General features: G+C 33.2%; 1 protein-coding gene across 2 annotated transcripts in view; it reads left to right on the forward strand.

The window, feature by feature from the left end:
- Window positions 1–19,521, forward strand: part of LOC128985806 (uncharacterized) — a 32,437-nt gene extending 12,916 nt beyond the window's left edge. For both annotated transcript variants that reach the window (XM_054405701.1, XM_054405693.1), the window contains 3 exons: window positions 1,945–2,299; window positions 17,017–17,102; window positions 18,474–19,521. In XM_054405701.1, coding sequence (XP_054261676.1) covers window positions 2,023–2,299; window positions 17,017–17,102; window positions 18,474–19,301 — 1,191 coding nt within the window. In that variant the 5' untranslated portion in view covers window positions 1,945–2,022 and the 3' untranslated portion in view covers window positions 19,302–19,521. The remainder of the gene's footprint in view (window positions 1–1,944; window positions 2,300–17,016; window positions 17,103–18,473) is intronic.
- Window positions 19,522–23,107: the final 3,586 nt, after the last annotated feature.

Below are 23,107 nucleotides of genomic sequence, written 5' to 3' on the forward strand. Positions count from 1 at the left end.
TCCAACATTGGTAAGTAATTTATTATATCTTATAGTGATACAGTGGTGGATATAAAATATAATTTTGAAGGGGGCCGAGATTAATTTAAGGTTAGGTTAAGTAATTTCAAGTAGACACGTCATGATACTTTATCTGAGTTTTGCTGTGGTAATTTGTGCTAAATGTGACCTTTACTTTATCAAGATCACGCTGTATCATTACATCGTTCCATTAAGTCTTAAAAATGTATCCATTCAAGCCAGTGGAAGAAAATATCTCAATTACTAAATAAAAAAAACGTTGGTTTTAAAAAAGATTTTAAAATGTGTTATCCCATGTGTAAATACTTATCTGAACCTAAGGAATTATATGCGCTATTGTGATTATCATATTCGGAGAGGTTCTAACTACCATATAATAAGTATTCTTTTGTGCAAACTGCAAAACTTTAACATTTTAGTACAAAATATGTCGAACAGATGTAAAAAACAAACAATAACAATGCCTATCACTGAACTGGCTGAACTGTTCATTGGTTCATTACTCCCCTCCCCTGACGCCGGTAGATAAGCTGGTCTCTAGCAGTCACTGCTGCAAGCGAAGGGAGCTTGAGTAGGTCTGAATCAACCCGAACTCGCACAAACTATCACTGTCTGCACAGTGATGACTTCGCGCACGATACTTGATAAATAATTCATATTATGATACCTATTTTTTCTTTATATACATTGCCCCCCCCCCCTTATATTCGCCCCTGTAGTGATACAATTATTGACTCTGGTATTCCATTCTTTCATACAAATTGTCTTTCAATGTAAAATAAACACAGTTGGCTGGGCCCAGGTGGAAGTTCAATGGATGGGTAGATACTGTAACTAACATAATATATGATTTTATTCATATTGTATTTATTTTTTTAGTAATACTATTGAACTGCAATACTAATTCCCAAATAAGCATGCACAATGTTTGTTATTTTAATAGCTGTAATTTAGTGCAAAAGACACTAAAAAAAAAGAAATAATTCTCTGAATCATAAGACAGATCAATGACTTTTTTGTGAAACTAAACTATCTTGATATTATAACCTGAAATGATATTGTAAAGGTTATCATTTCAGGAAGATGTTTATAACTAACCAACTGTATCAGCAAACTGATACATACCACACATACTTTCTCCCATTAGCTTCAACAACCCTTATAATGGGTAAGCGGTGGGAGTAACTGTGATATTTTCTGGGTAAGTCACAAAAATCGCAATAACCTACAAGCCATAGTTTTTAGAGCATTGGAGGTACAAACAAAATGCTTATTTGAGCCACCACCTTGTGAAGACGTGCCCATTTTTTTCGTACCCAATATTGTTCTAACCTAGTATATCATTTTTTCAGGTTACAGGTTTCTCTTTTTTTTTTGCTTGTTCCGATACTACACAGTTTTCTATGTGGTTATTTTTGATACGATTTTCCAGGTTTAGCTAGGTTTGTTTACTATTAATTTTATATTTTAGGTACTAAAAGAATCAGTTGAGCAAGGGTCGGATTTTAGATCCGGAAACATCGTCAAAACTTGATTTTACTAATTGTGATGTAAAATGTATGCAATAACCCCTCAAACACAAAAACATTCTCCATATACCATGCATAGGGGGAGAAAATAAAAATATTCAAACTAGCATTCAGACTTGTTATTGGTTAAACTTCAGGATGAAGTAAACGATTTGAAAGTTTGCTTACCTCTCTTTCTCAGTATTAGCTGTCTGTACGCTACTTTATAATTTTAACATTTCTGTGCTTGTTGCTGCAAACCTAAATACTCTTTGGATAGTAATTTAAAGAGTTCTTTTATTTTATTATTGAACATACAATGAAAATGTTTGTTCCGGTCAAAATCAATAGGAAATCATTATTCTAGTATGCAGGTAATGATTTGAGTATTTGATATTTTTTGTTTTCTTTTCAGATTAATGGAGGTCAACTTAGATCAACTGTATCTATACCTTTTGGATTAAGTGGAAACATCACCCCTGGAAAAAGTAATATGCCATTCAGTTTTAAAAATTACAATTTTCCCTCAGACAGAAGTGGTCTTTTCAGCGGGACAGTCAATTCTCCTACAATTGCCAACACAGGGATGCCTCAATCACCTCAGAATATGTTTCAATTTGGCTTCAAAAACTTTTCTGACTCTAGCTCAAGCTCTAGCACAAGCCCATTTGGTTCTACTAAGCCATTTACATTTCGTGCTTCTAGGCCTGTATTTAGCTCTCCTTTTAAAAAACCACATTTTGGCTTTGGACATTCTATTGTTCATCCAGGTAAGCAGTCTCTTAGTTATTTTATTAGTTATATTGTTAACTTAAACTTAAAGATTTCCAAAATTTAAAAAAAACTCCAATCTCAAGTACACTAGTTAGTGTACATGTTGTTTGAACTCGAGCAATTCTCAAGTACCTGTATTATACAGTGAGTTATTTAAAAACTAATAATAATAGAACAATTTTTGATGAGTTTAAAACACTCAACTAAAAGCTTGTGTAGTAGTAACTAATGGAAGTACTCACACTGTTAATAACAGTTTCATATAATAAACGCTTCTTGTAAATATCTTATCATTTTTCAGAAGCTGGCCTTGTTTTTTAGTGTTTTCTAAAAATGTTTCCCGATCCACCCATAGCTGTTACCAGTAAACATTTCTTATTCATTTGATCTGACATTAGGCAAGTTTAATTTACCAATGTGACAACACAATGTGTACATTCTTCGTGTATTTTCTTTCGCTTCTACATTCATATGACACTAGGAAGGGTAACTTCCTGCTATTCAAGTTCAAGTTCAAAGTTCTCTGTGAGGTTCCTTCTCTGTTAATTTAGTGTTTTATACGAGAAAGAAATATCTTTTCAGTGTAAAAGTGTAAATAAGAATAACAGTATAATATACCTAATTTGCAAATAGTGTAAAAACAGCCTTCTGTAAGTGTAAAAGTTAATTAAAATCAATTTTTAAAAAGACTTACATTGGAAGAAGTAAAAGCACATGTATTTCCAACAGCACTGATATGGTTGAATTCTGATATAAGATTTCTTGTTTAACTAGTATTTAACCACTATTGATAGATTTGTGATTCTTGACACTAATTCTAAACTTTTAAATAAATTACTTTATAATATCTGACGTGCTGATTAGAAGCTGAAGTTATAGACACTGACTTCCGTAGTCTACTCAATCAGGTTGCAACAAAAATTATTGTCCAGGTTTTGAGGTGGAGTTTGTTTGGCTATCGGCAAATCTGCTTATCAGTGCTGACCTCTGTACTGCTCTGCTGAACCTGGATACATATACCTACCTACTCTGTTTCAAGCTTATCAGCTGTTGACTAAATCACCCTTTTGTTATTGTTTACTTTATGCACTGACACTGACCTTGCCTATGAATGTGATAATCATTGCTATTGCTAACATTGATTTGAAATGAGTATTATGATTAGTAAAATTTTATTTTATTGATGGATTTAATCTCTCAAAACTTAAGTGATTCTGAGCCTTGATAAAAAATGCCTGATCACTGTAAGTTCAAAATAGGTGACAAAACATTTGCAAAAGTAAGGGGCCACCCACACTGGCCTGCACAAATAACAAATATTGATACAACAAACAAATTACCCAAGTATAGTGTGAAGTTTTATGGCACTAAAGAAACTGCTGTTGTGAGTGAAAATAACATTTGTTCATTTCTAGAGAATAAATCTATTCATGGAACAAATAAAACAAAAAATAAACATTTATCCAAAGCACTGAGGGAAATTGAAAAAAGTGTCAATAAAAATGAATCCATATCAAACAAGGAAAAAAACTACTCTATGATGAAGAACCAAAAAACCGTGCTAAATGACTCTGTACCTACAACAGAGTCCCCTAATGCTTGCAGTAGTCCAAAAAAATGTCCATCCCAAGCCTCCTCACTGCAGTCCGATGAATCATGTATGTATTCCCTAATGAAAGATGCAATTAGTAGGCCTACTCACAATTTTAAGTGCATCAATGAACTATTGGGGCCTAACTGGATCTCAGACGATGTGATACGTAAATACTATGATATCTTGAACGAAAAAATACTATCAAGCACAGGAATCATTTGTGTGAATCCTGTCGTGAGTCATGCTGTAAAGGTGCTAGAGGACTGTGATTTTTTATTGGAGAATATAAATATACGAAATGCCCAACTTTTGTTCATACCAATAAATGATCATATGGAACTGATGGAAAATGAAGCTAACCAACAGGATACAGCTGATAATGTACAGACTCGAGGAACACACTGGAGTTTGCTTGTTTTTGAAGCTTCGACTTCCACCTTTTTACACATCGACCCTATTAAAAACTACAATAATAAAGCAGCCTCCCTGACAGCATGTAAGTTTTACTCCTATCTCACTGGGGAAAAAATAATGTTGGATAAGTACTTCATGAACATCGAATCTCCCCAACAACAAAACTCGTTTGACTGTGGTTTGTTTGTTGTCTCAATGACAGAACACATTATTGATCATCAATTGAATCCACGTGAATTAGATATCGTGGAATTGTCAAAATCAATTAGTTTTACAGAGACAGACATGATAACTAAAAGATCTCACATCGCATATATTTTTCTAAACTACAGCAAACTAACAGTTAAAACCATTTCATCTCTAATGCGAAAAAATACTGGAACTTTTAATCAGGAAGATTCTACAAAACAAAAACACAAGAGTATTGAAAGTACCATTGTAACAACAAACAGGTTTGCAATATTTGAAAATATAGAGAATGAACCTACCTCACGCCTTGAACCGAAGCATGTAGGCTAGGTAAATATAAGGAAGATTCAAAACAAGCCACAAGAAAAAAGAACAATAAGTCTAAACAACTTAAGGAAACAAATAACAATACATTAAAAGGACCATCGCAAGAACTAAATGGCAATAATGAAACAACTACTATAAATGATGAAGAAAAAAACATCTGCATATTCGCTGATAGTCATGGTCGACAAATAAATCAAATTCTATCATCAAGTCTGCCAGAAAAATACAAGCTATACGTAAATACAGCACCTGGAGCTCCTTTGGAATATGTAATGAAAAATGCAGAGGAAAATATAAAAAGAATGAAAGGAAATGATGTAACAGTTTTAATTGCTGGGTCTAATAGTATTGAAAAAATGCTAGAACAAAAATGTGACCCAACTGACAAAATACCAGAAGTTTTTGACCACTTTTCAGCAGTTAACAAACATACTAATGTTTTAGTAGTTCCACTTTTTCACAGATTTGACCTTCCACCTCAACACATCATAAATAAAACAATTAGGAGAGTAAATTTTACTTTGAGGACGACAGACATAAACATAGTTGACTGCAGACGCTTAAGAAGGACCCACTTTACCCTGCATGGACAACATCTGAATAGGGAAGGTAAACATGTTTTGAGTGAAGAAATTCTGAAGGAAATAAAATATAACAAGCTAAATTACACAAATCAGCTCCCTAAAGAGATCAGAGTTGTTGAGGCCAACATGAACCAGCTATTTGATGATTTTAGTAAATGTGAGAGCCTGGCCTTCTCCCACTGTATATCGGCAGATCTGACAAGTGAAAGGAATATGACGGCGGGAGTTGCTGTGAAATTCAGAGAAAGGTTTGGCAGGCCTACCAAGAGTGACTACTGTGATGAACATTTGGTTTACCAGAAAACCAACGGATCCTCTGTCTACGGCTTAGTGACAAAACCAAAATACTATGATAAACCAAAAACAGAAGTGTACAATGCTGCTCTCCAAGAACTAACAACTGACTTTACCAGGCGATCCTTTAATAAGCTGATTTGCTCACCAATGGGTTGTGTGCGGGATGGAGTACCACTGGAACAATTTGCTGCCAACATAGTCAACTTTCAACGGAAGACTAAAGCTACTGTCATAGTAGTAGCCTACTACCAATCCTCTACAAGAACACTGTTCAATCGCTACTCATACAAAGATTTTATTCACAAACTGAGAGACTCCATCTCTGAACAATATCAACAGAAGGTGTTCGATGAGTCGTCTCACATAACCATCAACTGTAGTCAAGAAACCATCAAAACTCGTGAAGAGGATGCAGTGAGCGAACATCAGCCTGTCTCACCTACCACGACCAGCCCCCCCACGGTCCCTGGAGTCCTTGACTACAGTGAAGTAGTGAAAATGTGTGATCGTGTTAGTGGTGAAAAGCAGAGCACTAGTGAAATCAGTAACGTCTGTAGTACAAATCATTATAGTGTGTCAGTGTCCTCCGATACCATAAGTCATAGTAATACGCATTTTTTGTCTCAGAGTCCTCACCATTCACCCCCTCCGGACGTCCTTTAACTATTCCATCTACGATTACCCTACCACCTTATCACATATCCTACATAACTGGACCACCTAATCAACCACCTAGAAACCACCTCTCTCAAAGTCCACCTCAAAAATGTAATTATCAAAATAAGTCTATAGTTAAATTATTCCATCAGAATATTGAACATTTGAAATCCAAAATTGAGGCTTTGCAAATAACTTTGAATGAAATAAAAGCACATATTGTTATCTTGACAGGACATGATATGAAAGAGGAAGAAATTGAGCGCTTAAATATAGAATACTATTCTGATATAGAATACTATTCTGTAGGGTCATATTTTACTCGGAAGCTGTCACGCAAAGGTGGAGTAATGTTACTATCTACCAATGAAATGAAACAAAAAATAGTTACAATTCCTGACTCTTTGAAAAATAAATTAATATAAGAAAAACAGTTTGAATTTTGTATATGTAAATATTTAATTAACAATTTTGAAATAGTAGTTGTAGCAGTTTACAGATCCCCTAAGTCAAAAGCTGAAATATTTTTAGACAGATTAACTGTACTTTTAGAATTTTTGAACAATAAGTTTAAGTGTATCATTGTTGCAGGAGATATTAATATAGATGTGCTTGTTAAATCTAAGGAACACACTATGTTAAAAAATATGCTAAAAAGGGTAAATATGGAGTACTTGGTAAAATTTCCCACTAGGATCTCTAAAATATCAAAAACAGCAATTGACAACTTCCTTGTCACAAAGTCTCAAAGCAGCCTCATGAAAATGAAATGAAAATGAAAAATGAAATGAAAATCATTTATTTATACAGGCAAAGTATAATATAATAAATATAATAAAGTATACAGGAAAGCCACATGGCCCTTCCTTACACTTAACCTGAACATAAACAGCATAATAACCTTATTGTCTGACCATGATGGTCAATGCTTAGAAATAGCTTTGCCAAAATCTAAATCTGTAAGGGAAAATTTTATTTTCCGGGACCAAAGAGTTTTTAGTGAAGAAAACATTAATCTGTTTAAAAATTTTCTATCAGATGAGTCATGGGCTGAAGTAATTCTTTCGCCGGCTAAAGATAAATACAATAATTTTCTAGACAGTTTCATGTACCACTTTAATACAGCTTTTCCTATGAAAAGAATAAAAAAGAAAACAACACAAAAAAACAATTGGATTTCCCTACAACTTAAAGAAGAAAAGAGTACACTAGTTAAACTAACACGGGAAAGCAGAAGTAAAAAAGATAACAATTTGACAGAAATGTTAAAGTAAAGATCTTTGAATTACAAAAAAAAATGTTAAAAAGGCAAAACGAGATTATTTTGACAGTAAAATACAAATACCCCCGCCGCAGCAAACCTGCAGACTAAGCAAATTTCCATTAACCTGATTGGATTTACACTAAAATGCCTTCATAAAAATAGCACATTTATTTCCTATTTAAATAGAATTAGTTTAACGAGTACTTAGGTTTGCTGCAACAGGGAGGGTAAAAAAGATTTTTTTTATAAATAGTTTAGTAAGAAATAAAAGTATTTTCCAAAATCAATCAAAATATGTTCATAAACAAGCAAACTACAACAGCTGACTTATTCTCCATAAGAATAACATGGGAATTTTAAAATTACAATTTTTTTGAATTTTCTCCGTAACAATTAGGCGCATAATAACGCTTCAATATACTAAATTATTTGTTTTTTTAAGCTCTACAAAATGGTTTAAAAAGAAATTGTGAAATTTTGTGTTTTTAGGGTCAAAAATGGGAAAAACCTATTTTTACCCCATAAAACCCCCCATAAACCCCCGTTCCCATAGTCCGATCATGCTGGTTCGCGAACTCGTTCAAGTTTATCCTGCCTTACACCTTCAAACCAAATTTTATCAAAATTGGACAAAAATTACTCAAGTTATCGTGCGGATGGACACATATATATATATATTATTATATACATATATATATATTAAATAAAAAAGAATATAAAAAAAGGGTACTCATGTTATTTTACATATTATTTATTAATATATATATATATATATAGATATATAAAAATTTGAACGAATGGTGTTTTTGGCCTCTGGGGACATCAAAATGAAAAAGTAAATCGGTCCCGGGCTTAGGTCTTACCATGAGACCTACGGTAATAGCTACTTCCCTATAGGGAAATTCGCTAAAATCAAATAATGTAAATAAAACAGTTTGGAATATTATAAATTCGGAAGTGGGAAACAAAATCCATAAAAATAATCAAAATATTAATTTAGTTCATAATAGAAAACATTACTGTAACCCAACAGATGTATCAAATATATTTAATGATTTCTTTGTAAATGTGGTAAAAAATAACATTGATTTATCTCAAATAAACAATTGTACAGATAGTAATGATGTAATATTAGATTCTGCCAAATGGGAAATGAAACCAATGTTTAGATTAAGAGAGGTGCCGGGAGTATTAGAAATAGAAGAAATTATCAGTTCCCTTAAAAATAAGAGTTCGAGTGGGTATGATGAAATCCCTATATTTTTGTTAAAATCCATTAAAAATGAAATCAGCTATATTTTAAGACATCTCATAAACTCATCTTTTGTCTCAGGAGTCTTCCCGGATAAATTAAAAATTGCAAAAATTATCCCATTACATAAAAATCCGTCAAATGATCGCCCATTATCCTTGTTACCAACATTTTCTAAAATTTATGAAAAAGCAGTCTACATTCAATTAACAAAATTTCTAGTTAAGAACCACTTAATAGATGACATTCAGCATGGTTTCTGCTGTGGAAAATTGGTAATTACTGCAAGTATTGCTTTCATAGAATCAATCATTGACTCAATTGATGCTGGAGACCCGTGCATTGGTATATTCATGGATCTGTCAAAGGTATTTGATAGTGTAAATCATACATTACTTATTAGTAAATTAAAATCTCTGGGGATGGTCAAATCTACATTAGATTGGTTTTGTTCATACCTTGAAAATAGATTCCAGTTTGTCCAATTAACTAGTTGTTCTGATAATAGAATTTCAAATCATAAATCACAATTAAAAAAAAGTACGATTCGGAGTTCCTCAAGGATCAATTTTAGGGCCCCTTCTTTTCATATGCTATCTAAAAAATATATCAACTTCACTATCAAACCCTGAGAAAAGCAGTATATGTTTATACGCCGATGATACTAACCTAAAAATCTCAGATAAAACAATAGAACAAATTGAAATTTTGTCTTTCGTAGAATTAGAAAACATTGTTCAATTTTTCAAAAATCATAATTTACAGCTAAATGTTGAAAAAACAAATTATATATCATTTAAAACAGCTCAGTCAAAAACCACAGCAGAACCTGTTGTTATGATTGATTCCGAACCTATTGAACAAATTTTTAGCACAAAATTTCTCAGTCTACCAATAAATGGCAACCTAAATTGGAATGAACATGTGGACAAAATCATATCAAAAATTAATTCAGGTTTATGTGCCTTGAGAAAAATGGCAGATTTATGTAGTCAATCAACACTCAAACTAATATACCATTCCTATATACATTCCCATATATCATTTGGCATCTGTCTTTATGGCTCCACCAAACAAGAAAATCTTGATAAAATTCAAAAATTACAAAAAAAAGCAATTCGGATCATTAAAAATCTTCATCAAGAAGTAGCTCCTGTAGAGAGCATTTCAAAACTCTTCAAATTATTACAGTTTATGGACAGTATATTTTTTATACAATTATGGTTTACAAAACTTTGAATTCAAGCAAGCCATTAATAAACCATCCAACTCACCCATACAATACCAGAAATAAATCGGAAATCATACCCACTCATCACAGATTGCAACTCTACACAAAAAAACCATCATATGCAGGAGCAAAGTTTTTTAGAACTTTACCTAAAGAAATAAAAATACCCCCGCCGCAGCAAACCTGCCGTCTAAGCGAATTTCCATTTGGCCGAATTGATTTTCAATTGATCTATTTAAATAACATTAGGTTTAACGAGTACCTAGGTTTGCTGCTACAAGGAAACTAATAAAGTAGTGTGTTTTTGGTAAAATATTGATAGCTTACTATAAAATAAATAAATTTGCCAAGTTTGATCAAAATATATCCATAAACAAGCAAACTACAACATTTTACAATATTCTCCATAAGAATAACATGGGAATTTTAAATTTACAATTTTTTTAGTTTTCTCCGTAACCAATAACCGTACAAAAACACTTTGATATACTGAATTTGTTTGTTTTTTTAAGCTCTTTAAGAAGGTTTAGAGAAAAATTGGGAAATCTTGTGTTTTGAGGGTAAAAAGTGAGAAAAACCAATTTTTACCCCATAAAACCCCCCATAAAACCCTGTTCCCATGGTCCGATCATGCTGGATTGCAAACTCATTCAAGTTTATCCCGCCTTACACCTTCAAACCAAATTTCATCAAAATCGGATAAAAATTACTCAAGTTATCGTGTTCACGGACACATATATATATATATAAATCTATATATATCTATATATATATATATAAAAATTTGAACGAATGGTGTTTTTGGGCTCTGGGGACATTAAAATGAAAAAGTAAATCGGTCCCGGGCCTAAGTCTTACCATGAGACCTACGGTAATAGCTACTTCCCTATAGGGAAATTCGCTAAAAGAAAATAATGTTAATAAATTTAAAATTAAGTTAAAAAATTATATTACATCAAATCCTATTTATTCAATTGAGGAGTATAACCAGTTGTAAATATGTATTATAAGCCCTGTCAGCTATAAGGAAATGACACTATTCCGTTGTATGACTCATGTACACATTATGAATAAAGATTCAAAGATTGATTTGAAGATTAAGTTGCATAGCAGAACTGTCAAATATTCATCTCTCCAAGTGAGTGTGCATCTGGATTCCTTACTGTTAGACCAGGACTCTCTTCTTTTACTCTTTTCATAGTCATACACATAAGATCTCTTTTTAATTGTCTCCTCCGCCTGTTTTAAATATTTCTTATTTGAACTCGAGGCGTTTTCTGTTCTTCTAAAAAAACTAATTAACTGTTTGCATTGGTCTATAACCTCCTGAATTTTATAAACATCAATATTTACTCCCAGAAAGCTGCTGAGTTTCCGGTGGGGCACACGAAAGATTTCTCAGGTGCCGTTTGACGTCACTAACTGCTGACGTCACTAACTGCTGCGTCTGAAGAAACAGAAAATTTTATAATTTTTTTATTATTAAATTAAACTGTCATAACCTAACCAACCTAACCAAACATGCTGATAATGAAATATCGAATGAAGGTTTACTAATCTAAAAAATAGTTTTGTTCATAAATTAATATTATAAGTGCCTAAAATTCAATTTTATAATTTTTTAATTATAAAATTAAACTGTCATAACCTGACCAAACCAACCAAACTTGCTGATATGAAAAAAATTGTTGACAAAAAGTTAGTGCTACTAGCGGGATTTGAACCCGGTACATTAGGATTATCAGCCCGCCACGCTGTCCACTACACCACCGTGAATTGTGGTAACACTTGTGAGCATATGACGGTTTCAGTGAACGTCAGCTGTGATTGTGGTACGGTAACACTTACGAGCATACTAGTATGCTTTGGTGCCAACATCAGATGCCCCCAGCATATCTTTCCAATTCTCTTAATGTGTCTGTGATAAAATACACTATGTCAGCTAAGTTTTCAACTTCCAGCTTAAAATAGTAACAGCTATATACTTAGAGATATTTTTACCACGTCGACACAATGATGAGATGACACAATACATTGTAGTGGTTGTGGTCATGCTCTTGTTCAATTTCTCTTTGTGAAGTAATAAAGATGTTCAATTTCAGAGAATAAATTACAAGTAAAGGACAGCCGATGTGTCTAGCTGTGTTTGAATTTACTTCTTAAGACTTTCCCATTGCATTTAATGTAGTCGTTATTATAGTCCTGCTGGTGTTTTGGTGCTGCCTCGCAACTCATGAAAATAGCACCTCTGGAGATACAATGTACAAAATTCAGAATCTGAAAAAAATCTTGAATCTGTTCAGAAACTGGAATTTGTTTTATTTGTACTTTTTGATAATTTCTCCCATATAGAGAATTAGTTTTGCAGAGTGATGACGTCCTGCACGGTGCAAAATGCTCAAAAATACACCTTGTTGAGAGGCTCTCTTTTTGGCAGTTGCTTTCTCAGTGTGTTTTCAAATTCAAATTCAAATTCAAATTCTTTATTCACTCATAACATCTTACATAGTACAACGTACAAAGACAGGAGTGTCGTCAAAAAAAAAAATAAAAAAAAAAAATATACTATAACTAATAAATTCACACAACTCAAAATTATTACTACTGACATCAAGTAAAAGTTACCATTATAAAAAACAACAAATAAGATAAAATCCTGCTAAAATCAATGAAAGCCATCAGGTATGTATTCAAAGTGAATTTAGTTTAAAAAATTAACCCAATTCTTGTCAGAATAGAAATCTTCTATTTTATAATATGCCTTTTCAATTAATAACTCATGTAATTTTTCTAGGAGTATGTTTTTTGGATTGTTGGTGATTCTTTTTGGAAGTTTATTAAAAATTTTTATAGCCATGTATTTTGGTGTACGTTCAAAAAGAGTTAGTCTATGTATTGGGAATTGATATAAATGTTTCTGACGTGTGGAATAGTTATGTGTAAATTTAAACTCTTCAAAATTATCTATATTGTTAATTAATAGCTTAACCATTTCAAAAATGTACATACTTGTGATGGTTAAAATCCCTAATCTTTTAAAATGAGGTCTAGAACTGTTTTTCTTTGATACTTTAACCATGTTACGTACAATTGATTTTTGTGCGTTAAGAAGTTTTTAGCGAATTTCCCTATAGGGAAGTAGCTATTACCGTAGGTGGCACGGTAAGACCTAGACCCGGGACCGATTTACTTTTTCATTTTGATGTCCCCAGAGGCCAAAAACACTATTCGTTCAAATTTTTATATATGTATATATATATAGACTTATATATATATATATATATATATACGTCCGTGAACGTGATAACTTGAGTAATTTTTGTCCGATTTTGATGAAATTTGGTTTAAAGGTGTAAAGCGGGATAAACTTGAATGAGTTCGCGAACCAGCATGATCGGACCATGGGAACGAGGCTTTACGGGGGGTTTTATGGGGTAAAAATTGGTTTTTCTCACTTTTGACCCTCAAAACACAAAATTTTCCAATTTCTCTTTAGACCTTTTTAAAGAGCTTAAAAAAACAAATAATTTAGTATATAAAAGTATTTTTGTTCGATTATTAGTAACGGAGAAAATTAAAAAATTGTAAATTTAAAATTCCCATGTTATTCTAATGGAGAATATTGTCAAATGTTGTAGTTTGTTTGTTTATGAATATATTTTGATCAAACTTGGCAAATTTATTTATTTTGTACTAAGCTATCAATATTTTACTCAAAAACACACTTTATTAGTTTCCTTGTAGCAGCAAACCTAGGTACTCGTTAAACCTAATGTTATTAAAATATATTTAACTGAAAATCAATTCAGACCAATGGAAATTCGCTTAGTCGGCAGGTTTGCTGCGGCGGGGGTATTTTGTTTTGGGACTGGATCCCCAGAGTACTATACCATACCTTATTATAGAATCAATATAGGCACAATATACTAATTTACATACTTCCAGAGATGTTACATCAATTGTAACACTTATTGCATAGCCAAAAGAAAGTAATTTTTTTGTTAGATATTGAATATGATCTCTCCAATTTAATTTTGAATCAATATGTATTCCTAATACTTTGTGTGAATCTGTCGGGATTAATAGGCTGCTATTTAATGAATTTGAAGAGTTTTTCCCCTTAAATTGCATAATTTGTGTTTTTGAATTATTTAACAGTAGTCCATTTTGAGAGAACCATTCCTCTAGTTCTTTTATTGATTTCTGAACAATGATTTCCAATTGATGTATTTTTGGGGCTTTTAATATAACATTTGTGTCATCTGCATACAAGAAGAGTTTGCCTGATATATTACAGTCTATATCATTAATAAATATTAAGAATAGTGTTGGCCCCAGGATGGAACCTTGAGGAACACCGTACCTGATATTATTCCATCCGGACAAGAACTTGTGGCCATCCCTATAAACTACTGTGCGTTGCTTTCTATTTGATAGGTAGTTTGAGAGAAGTTGCAATACCTGACCAACAATCCCTACTTTCTTCAGTTTGCAAATAATTAGTTTGTGGTCAACACAGTCGAATGCCCTGGATAAGTCACAGAACACCCCAGCAGTACTCTGCCCCTCATCCAGCGCCTCAGCGACCATGTTGACAAATTTAGTTAATGCCTTTGTGGTTGATTTATTTTTCCTGAATCCAAATTGTGATTGTGAATATACATTGTTCTGTTCTAAGTAATTTGTCAAGCGGAAATTAATTGCTTTTTCAAAGATTTTTGCAAAGTTGCTTAAAATAGAAATTGGTCTGTAATTATTAATATCTGTTCTTTTTCCTTTCTTAAAAATTGGTTTTACTTCTGATATTTTAAGTTTATCTGGAAATTGACCTGACAAAAAACATTGGTTGACTATTAAGCTAATGACCGGGGCTATTAAGTGTTGGGACAGTTTAATTAACCTCGTTGGAGCCTCATCCCAACCAACAGAGCCAGAATTGCTTAGGCTCTGTATAATTTTGCCTATTTCTGAGCCCTGTGTTGGGCACAGGTCCATCAACACTGGAAATGACAAAGCTGATGGGGATTTGATGTCTATGAAAGACGGGGCCGGGACATTTAAAATATCAACTGTGTTTATAAAGTGATTGTTGAAGCAAGAGGCTATGACTCCTGGATCATCTAAAAAACTACCCTCAACTTCTAATTGCACATCTACAAATTTGTCGTCTTTTCAAATTCCTATTTCTTTCTTGACTACAGACCAGGTGGCCCTCATTCTATTTCTTGCATTGACAATGAAATTATTGTTTTCTGTTCTTTTACTCTTATTTACTAAAGCTTTAAATTCTTTCCTACATTTTTTGTATTTTAACTTTGAATTTTCATCATTAAATTCCTTAAATTTAACATGTAATAGCCTCTTCTTACGAGCTAACCTCATTATTTCATCGTTGACCCATAAAGCCTTGGATTCTTTCCTTTCTATGAATAGTTTTAATGGAAAACACTCATGCATGGATGTCAGAAATAAATGTAGAAAACTATCATAACTACTATTGCAGGATTCTAAAAGAGTAAAACTATATAGTTTTTGATGTAGTACGATCAAAAATTTCTCTGAGTTGTCTGTTGAAAAAAATCTTCTATAAATTCTGGGAGCTTTTACTTTATTAGGGAATTTAGGAAGAGACATAATTAGAACATTATGGTCCGAAAGATCATGCTTAATATTGTAAATCAAGGACCCATAGAAGTTTTTGCTCTTAAGAAAATTGTCAATGCAAGTAGCTGTGTTGGGAGTAATTCTAGTTGCCTCTTTGCAGTGAATATAAAAACCATATTTTTTAACAATGTTACAAAACCTACTTGAATTTGTATCCTTTTTTAGTTAATTTACATTAAAATCAGAGGCCAATAAAATTTTTAAGTTTTTATTTTTTAATGCTACAAACCTTAAAAAAGTGTCTAATTTTTTTAAAAACAGTTTTGAAATTTTATTCCCTGGAATCCTGTAGACTGAAACGATTAGTAGATTTAATGAGATTATTTGTACAAAGGAACCCTCAAACAAGAATTCTTCGTTAAATACAGCGAGATCATCTCGAACAATAAATGATAGAGAGTTGTGAATTAAAATACAGGAACCTCCCTCTGATCTCTCCCTAAAAAAGCCGTCAGCTAAACAGAAATTTGACATTTTATTTAAAATATACTTATTATCTTTTCTTATACAATGCTCATTAATACATATAATTTTTACTTTACATTCTAAACCTAAAATGAACAATTCTAACTCCTCCATTTTTCCATTTGCACCCTGGAGATTCCAATGAAGAATCACATTCTTCTTATTGTTGTTAGAAACCCTATATGAAGAGACACTGGCTGAGTGTAAAAGCTTTTTATTTGTAACTATTTCCGATTTCAGAGAAGTTGGTTTCTCTTTGGGATTATTCCTAAAAAAGGAAAGTGCATTTCTGCATCATCAATGTGAATGTAGTTATTATTGGAACCTCCAGGAAGCATTCTCTCACCACTATGCATTATCTCACTGACACTACCATTTCTATTGCCTTGGACTACGGCTTCACAAAAGGAAAGAGGGCCCGGTGCAAGAATAGTGGAGGGGAGTAAACAGGCATTACTTCTCACTGCACTAGACACATACACATCGCTGCTGCATTGATGCTGAAGCCTATGGGAACTGTACAATTACTCAGCTTGCAGTCTAAAGGCAGATGGCATTCAGTGTCAAGCCGAAAGAGTTACTCTTTGCTAAAAAAAACCATTAGAAAGCCATTGCAGTGATAGATTTTTATAGTAGTATTTACAATTTATGACTGTTAGCTCTTAGAGGTTGTTAATGTAGTAGTATGTAGTGTGTAGTTTTATGGCAAGAGCTAACTTTTTAAAACTTATATTGTATCCTAGTTTATTTATCTGTGTCATGTAAAATGATTCAGGAGATGGGGATAACAGCAAATCAAGGAGCAAAGTCATTAGCATGAACAGCCCTGTGAAGATACCGGACTTTGAGGAAACGATCTCTGTGAGTATATTCTAAATAATATTCCATGATTAATATCATTTAGGCTAACTGACAGTGTGATTATCTGTCACACTGATTTTTTATAGATACTATTAATAACAACTAATAATAGCTACCGGTATTAATAACTTAATTTCAAATCCATCAAATCCTTAAATCCTCAGTCAGTATTATAACCAAGACTTTTTGTTCTTGATTATTTATGTTCTTGAGTAATTTATTAGCAATGGTTTAGGATGTACCATAACAAGGGTACACGTGGGACAAGGGCCTACGTTTTAAGAACTTTTAAAGTCCAAACTGGTACAAGTAATACAAAACTTTACACTATTACAGTATATACAAAACATTACAATGTTTCACTGTCAGTGACAGGATTTTAAGTAAGTAAGGTACAAGTTGAAGAGAGTTTTCTTCAGGCCTAATGCTGGTAATTCCCCCCTAAATCATATATGAAGAATCCATTTAAAATACTTAGAACATGATCCAAGCACAAGGTGTTCCAGAAATGAGGGTCTTGGGTTCAAATCTCGAAATTTCATCGTACATTTTTAGAAAGGTGGTGCTTAGAGAAACATTTTGGTGGAAACAGAGCTCAATTATCTCAATTTGTTTCAAAATGGCGGCACGGTTTTTTTCGTGTATTGTTGTAATATCCTGTATTTTCAAAACCGCTAAACATTTTTCAGTTCTGATTGAAAATTCGTAATCCTGATAAACACAGCTTTACATTAATGGGTCACATCTTATTATTTTCAAAATAATAATTTTTTACCATTATTTTTTTGCTATGTTGGTAGCCCTGTTAAAAAAATCAAATGGCAACATATATCAAGTAGCATATCATTTTAAGCGTCTTGTTAACAAGACAACAGCGAACAAGACAACAAACAGCGAACACAATTGGCATTCAAATATTTTTCTGGCAAATAATAAAAGAGCAGCGGTGATTGTACTGAGAGTGGACGTAGTTTACTGAAACACCCAAAGGTAGCAGCACTGCCTGGATCAGTAGTCAGTGTCTTTGTAATGTGGCTTGAAGAGAGAAAATCCCAGAAACTGGTACAAAAGCATTGTCAAACGGGATTTTACGGGAAATTTTAGTACCAACCTACACCAAAACAAAGCTGACATTCTAAGCTACAAGCTAGCAACATATACACCTAGACACCACTTAAGTGTACCATTGAGTGTTTCCTCTGAACGTTACTTCTCTGTGCCTAATGTTATTTTTACATCTATTTAAGTCAATATTGGAAACCCCTTTAGTATGATTATGTTAAAACAGTGCAATTAATAAACTGGAAGTTTAATTAATCCATAGGTTAGCTGCAATAGGAATCAAATTTTAAAACTTACTTGATTTTTCAGGAATCCTGTGAAGGCGAAGTGAAAAAACTCTTGACTGACCTACAGGGGCTTATTGAATGTCCAATCTGCTTAGAAAGTTTGGGAACTTCAGCCAAACAGTGTGAAAACGGTCATGGAATATGCGGCACTTGTTTTAATACTGAGAAGGGCAATAAGTGTCCGACATGTCAGTGTTCCTACCTTCCCAACAAACCAATTCTTTTGACTCAAATCCTTGACCGCCTTCCTAAATTATGCTCGTTTGCTGATAAAGGTTGTGATGTGATGTTGTTTGATAAAAAAGCGGAGCACGAGACATTTTGCAAGTTTAGACCAACAATGTGCAAATTTGAGTCCTGTCAGTGGAAAGGCACAGTAGATGCTGTGATAGACCATGTTAGAAGATGTGAGAAAAGTACTACCAACACTCTGTGTCAAATGCACCTCCCTAATGTCAAGCATACCATGATTAGTAAGTTTGATAAGACACAAAATGCAAGTGTTTATTCAGCAATTATCTATCAAAACCAATTATTTTGGAACTATTTTCATAGAGATGGTTGTTCAAAGATGGTCAGTTACAAGTTTCATCACGTCGCATCATCCAAGCCCAAGCAAAAGTATTACTTGATCATAAGCTTTATGAAAGGTGAAATTGAATTCAAAACGTGTGTTGAAGCTACTTTGGAAACAAGCATTCATTCTCAAGACATAGAAAGAAATCAAGTCTGCTTGTTTCTGTCCGATGAATATTTGGAGAGGTTTTGTGATTCTGAGGGTGAAGGTTATGTCTATACTCAGCAGATCATAACTGAGGAAATGTCTATCAACAAGGCAGTTGTTTGTTAATGATGATTGTACTGATGCAGTTTTCAAGTCTACAAGTGTTGGGTTTACACCCATTTTATTTTTAAGGTCTAATATCAACATTAAATAATCATACTCTATGGAAGCTCACAACTTTCATTTACCAAGGAGGAACTACTATGTTTTGAAGAACTGTTTTGTTTTTTTTTGTTATGATCAAATGTTAAAGATAAGTTTGTAATAATAAAGTATGTTGAGTATAGTATATTCTTTTACTATGTCCATTGTAATTATTTAATGAATGCTCAAGCAAACATTTATAGTAGATCATTGGCAAGTTAAAGTACACAATGTTTAGCAAAATGCACAATACTGTAAAAAATAAAATATCCCTTTAGGTTTGGTTTGAGGTTAACTGGAAACATAATATGCACTGATATTATCATGCACATCACATTACACAACATAAATAATAAAGTCATACAAGTTTTTTTTTATATATTAAAATATTTTAATATTAAGTTTGTAATGGTAATTTAGGGATCAATGCAATCTTTCAAGATCAGGAAAGCTGTATTATTGTTGTAAAGTTTAAAAGTTATGTCTGTGTTGATGAATCCCACTAACGTCAAGGTCAAGAACTCATGGTCAAGCTAAAGATGTGATCAACAGCTGTAATGCACCACAACTTAGAACAGTTAATGCTGTACAAAACGGTTGTTTGTAAATTATAGTGATATATATTTTTAAGGTTAAGCAGATTATAGAATTTTGTCCTTGATTTTGGTTATATATTATTTTGAGATATCCTTCTTATGGCGGGTTAGGTAAATAATATTATCATATTCTTCCCACCTTAGAACGAGACGTAGTCTTTTAGATACTAAGGTCTTTGCCGTATACGCTGTGGATGCGTTTGGGAAGGCACTGAATTTGAATCTTCGCGTGAACTGTTTGCATGTTCAACGGGTACATTCGTGTCACTTAATGTTCCACTAGAATCATTTTACTCTAGTTCTTGATCAAAATTCAATGAAACCCCCGGTTCTCGAATAACTTATTGTTCATTTCCATCTGTTTCTGGCGATTGGTATAGTCTGTTTCTAAAGATGATTGTCCAGGTGTTGGGGCCAGATCTCTTATAGATACTGTCTTCTCTTGTTCATTTGGGAGTTTCACATGAGCATAACCTGGATTTGCTTGAATAAGTTCTACTTCTTCTACAAGTGAGTCATACTTGCTGGATCTGTTGTGCTTTCGCAACAGCACTGGACCGGGTTGTGACAGCCAACATGGAACAGAACCTCCATGATATGATCTTCCAGGGTGCTTAAACATCAGTTCGTGAGGTGTTGTTTTGGTTGATGTACATAATAATGATCTTATTGAGCGAAGTGCTTCAGAAAGAACTTGATTCCCAATACTTTACAGGTAGGTCTTGGGTTCTGAGAGCAAGCATAACAGTCTTCCATACAGTGCCATTGAATCTCTACTTGGCCATTCCCACTAGGATTATAAGCGGAAGAATTGCTTGACGCAATGATTGGACATCATGAGGAAGTGGTAGTTTCAAGAGCGGCTGAAGACGGTCTGGATAAGGATGTATTTTGTTCTTTGTTATTACATACTTTGTTAGGAACCCAAGGTGGTACAACATTTTTTTTGCGTTTAAAAAATAGTATAAAAATATGATTTCATTCGATTTTTTAAATATCGATGTCGGGTGCAAGTGTCCACTTGTTCTTCGACATTCTTAGATTGTGATTTGACAGGAACCCAAGGTGGTACAAAAATGTGACGTCATTGGATTTTGAAACTATCAATGTCCGGTGCAAGTGTCCACTTGTTCTCCGACATTCTTAGATTGTGATTTGACAGGAACCCAAGGTGGTACAAAAATGTGACGTCATTGGATTTTGAAACTATCAATGTCGGGTGCAAGTGTCCACTTGTTCCCTGACATTCTTAGATTGCGATTTGACAGGAACCAAAGGGGGTAAAAAAATATTACAAAAATATGACGTCATTAGATTTTGAAACTATCAATGTCGGGTGCAAGTGTCCACTTTTTCTCCGACATTCTTAGATTTCGATTTGACAGGAACCCAAGGTGGTACAAAAATAGTACAAAAATGTGATGTCATTGGATTTTGAAAATATCAATGTCGGTTGCAAGTGTCCACTTGTTTTCCGGCATTCTTAGATTGCTATTTGACAGGAACCCAAGGTGGTACAACATTTTTTGTTTGCGGTGCAAAAATAGTAGGTACATAAATGGTATAATTAGATTTTTAAAATATCGATGTCGGGTGCTAGTGTCCACTCGTTCCCCAAGATTCTTACATTGGGATTTGACAGGAACCCAAGGTGGTACAAAAACAGTACAAAAATATGGTGTAATTGGATTTTGAAAATATCGTTGTCGGTTGCAAGTGCCCTCTTGTTCGCTGCCCTTTGTTTTCTCGGAAAACAGAAGTGGTACCAAATTTTTAGTTTGTGGTACAAAAATATATTGTAGTTGGATTGTAAAAAATATGGATTACTGGTAAAAGCGACCACTTGTTCCCCGCCCTTTGTTTTATGTTTTGCCTGCGAACGGAAATGGCACAAATTTTTTATTGGTGGTACAAAAAGGTACAAAAATATAGTTGAGATTTTATTTTGAATTTTTATTTTATATTCCATAATAACCAATGCTTTATAGAACTATGTTATTTTAATTTACGTCCCAGCCAACCGAGAAGCTCATGCAAAGAGGTATCTTTAATTAAAGTTTTGGTTATCGAGTATCAAACAGTGTCTTATCAGACCAGGCAAAGCTGTGGTTGTCTCTCTTGTTCTGCTGTTAATTGTCATCCTAGGAGTAGGACAACATTTGACTCTTTATTATCTGGTAACAGCAACTCTCAAAAAGTCAAAGTTCAACAGTTTAAGTTAATGAATGTTTGTGGGAGTGTCGAATTTCAAATTACTTTGTCCATAGTATCTAATTCCAGTAATTTTTGAAGTTACTACTTTATTATCATTTTTTATGAAATTCATCATTATCTCTGCAAAACCGTTTTGACCAACGAGAATCGTAAAAATCCGTAAAATGGTTGATTCGGAATCGTGAAATAAAAAACCCCTTCAATGTTTTAATATATATGATGATGATGATAACTCCTATGACGTGCGGTATGGGAAATATTTTATTCATTAAATGATCAACCATATTTTGTAACTAACGCAATAGGTAGTCATTATTGATTTTACACTTATTACTCATTGAACAAAGCTAACTACTCAAAATTTGTTTTATTTCACTCAATTGATCGTAGTTAGATAAATAAGCGTAAGCACTCATTCCACCATGGCGTAAGCATTGAAAGTAACCGTTGATTTCGACGGGTTTTCACCTTGTTTATAATATTAGTATTAATGAACCAGCTGATCGTACTTGTTGTTTATTGATGTTTCATTTACTTTGATAACATCCCAAATAACAATAGTGAAGTGTTTTAGAAAGTTGTTGTTCAAGATTATGCGCGTGTGTGTTAAAATGTTCAAAATCGTTCTACAATATTTTACAGTTTACCAAATTCTGGCCTTAGTAGGCCAACAACACTTTGCAAACTTATGGTTAGAGCTTCAAGCATTTTGTTATCATGCAAATAAACATACCATGAACATCTGAGTATTGCTTTCGGGAAAAAGAATACAGAATGTAAATTAGAAAGGCATGTACATTTTGAATAATTAAAATTCAGGTCTGTGCAGTATGAAGGGGGAGTCAAATTATTTTTTCTAATATGAACTGATTGATACAAGACGCTTCGATGCCATTGTTGATTTCGAATAAGTTTTAT

This window comes from Macrosteles quadrilineatus, unplaced genomic scaffold, assembly GCF_028750875.1.
Source record: "Macrosteles quadrilineatus isolate MER2022 unplaced genomic scaffold, UCM_ALF_1.0 Scaffold_1__1_contigs__length_201487025, whole genome shotgun sequence".
Lineage (NCBI taxonomy): Eukaryota > Metazoa > Arthropoda > Insecta > Hemiptera > Cicadellidae > Macrosteles > Macrosteles quadrilineatus.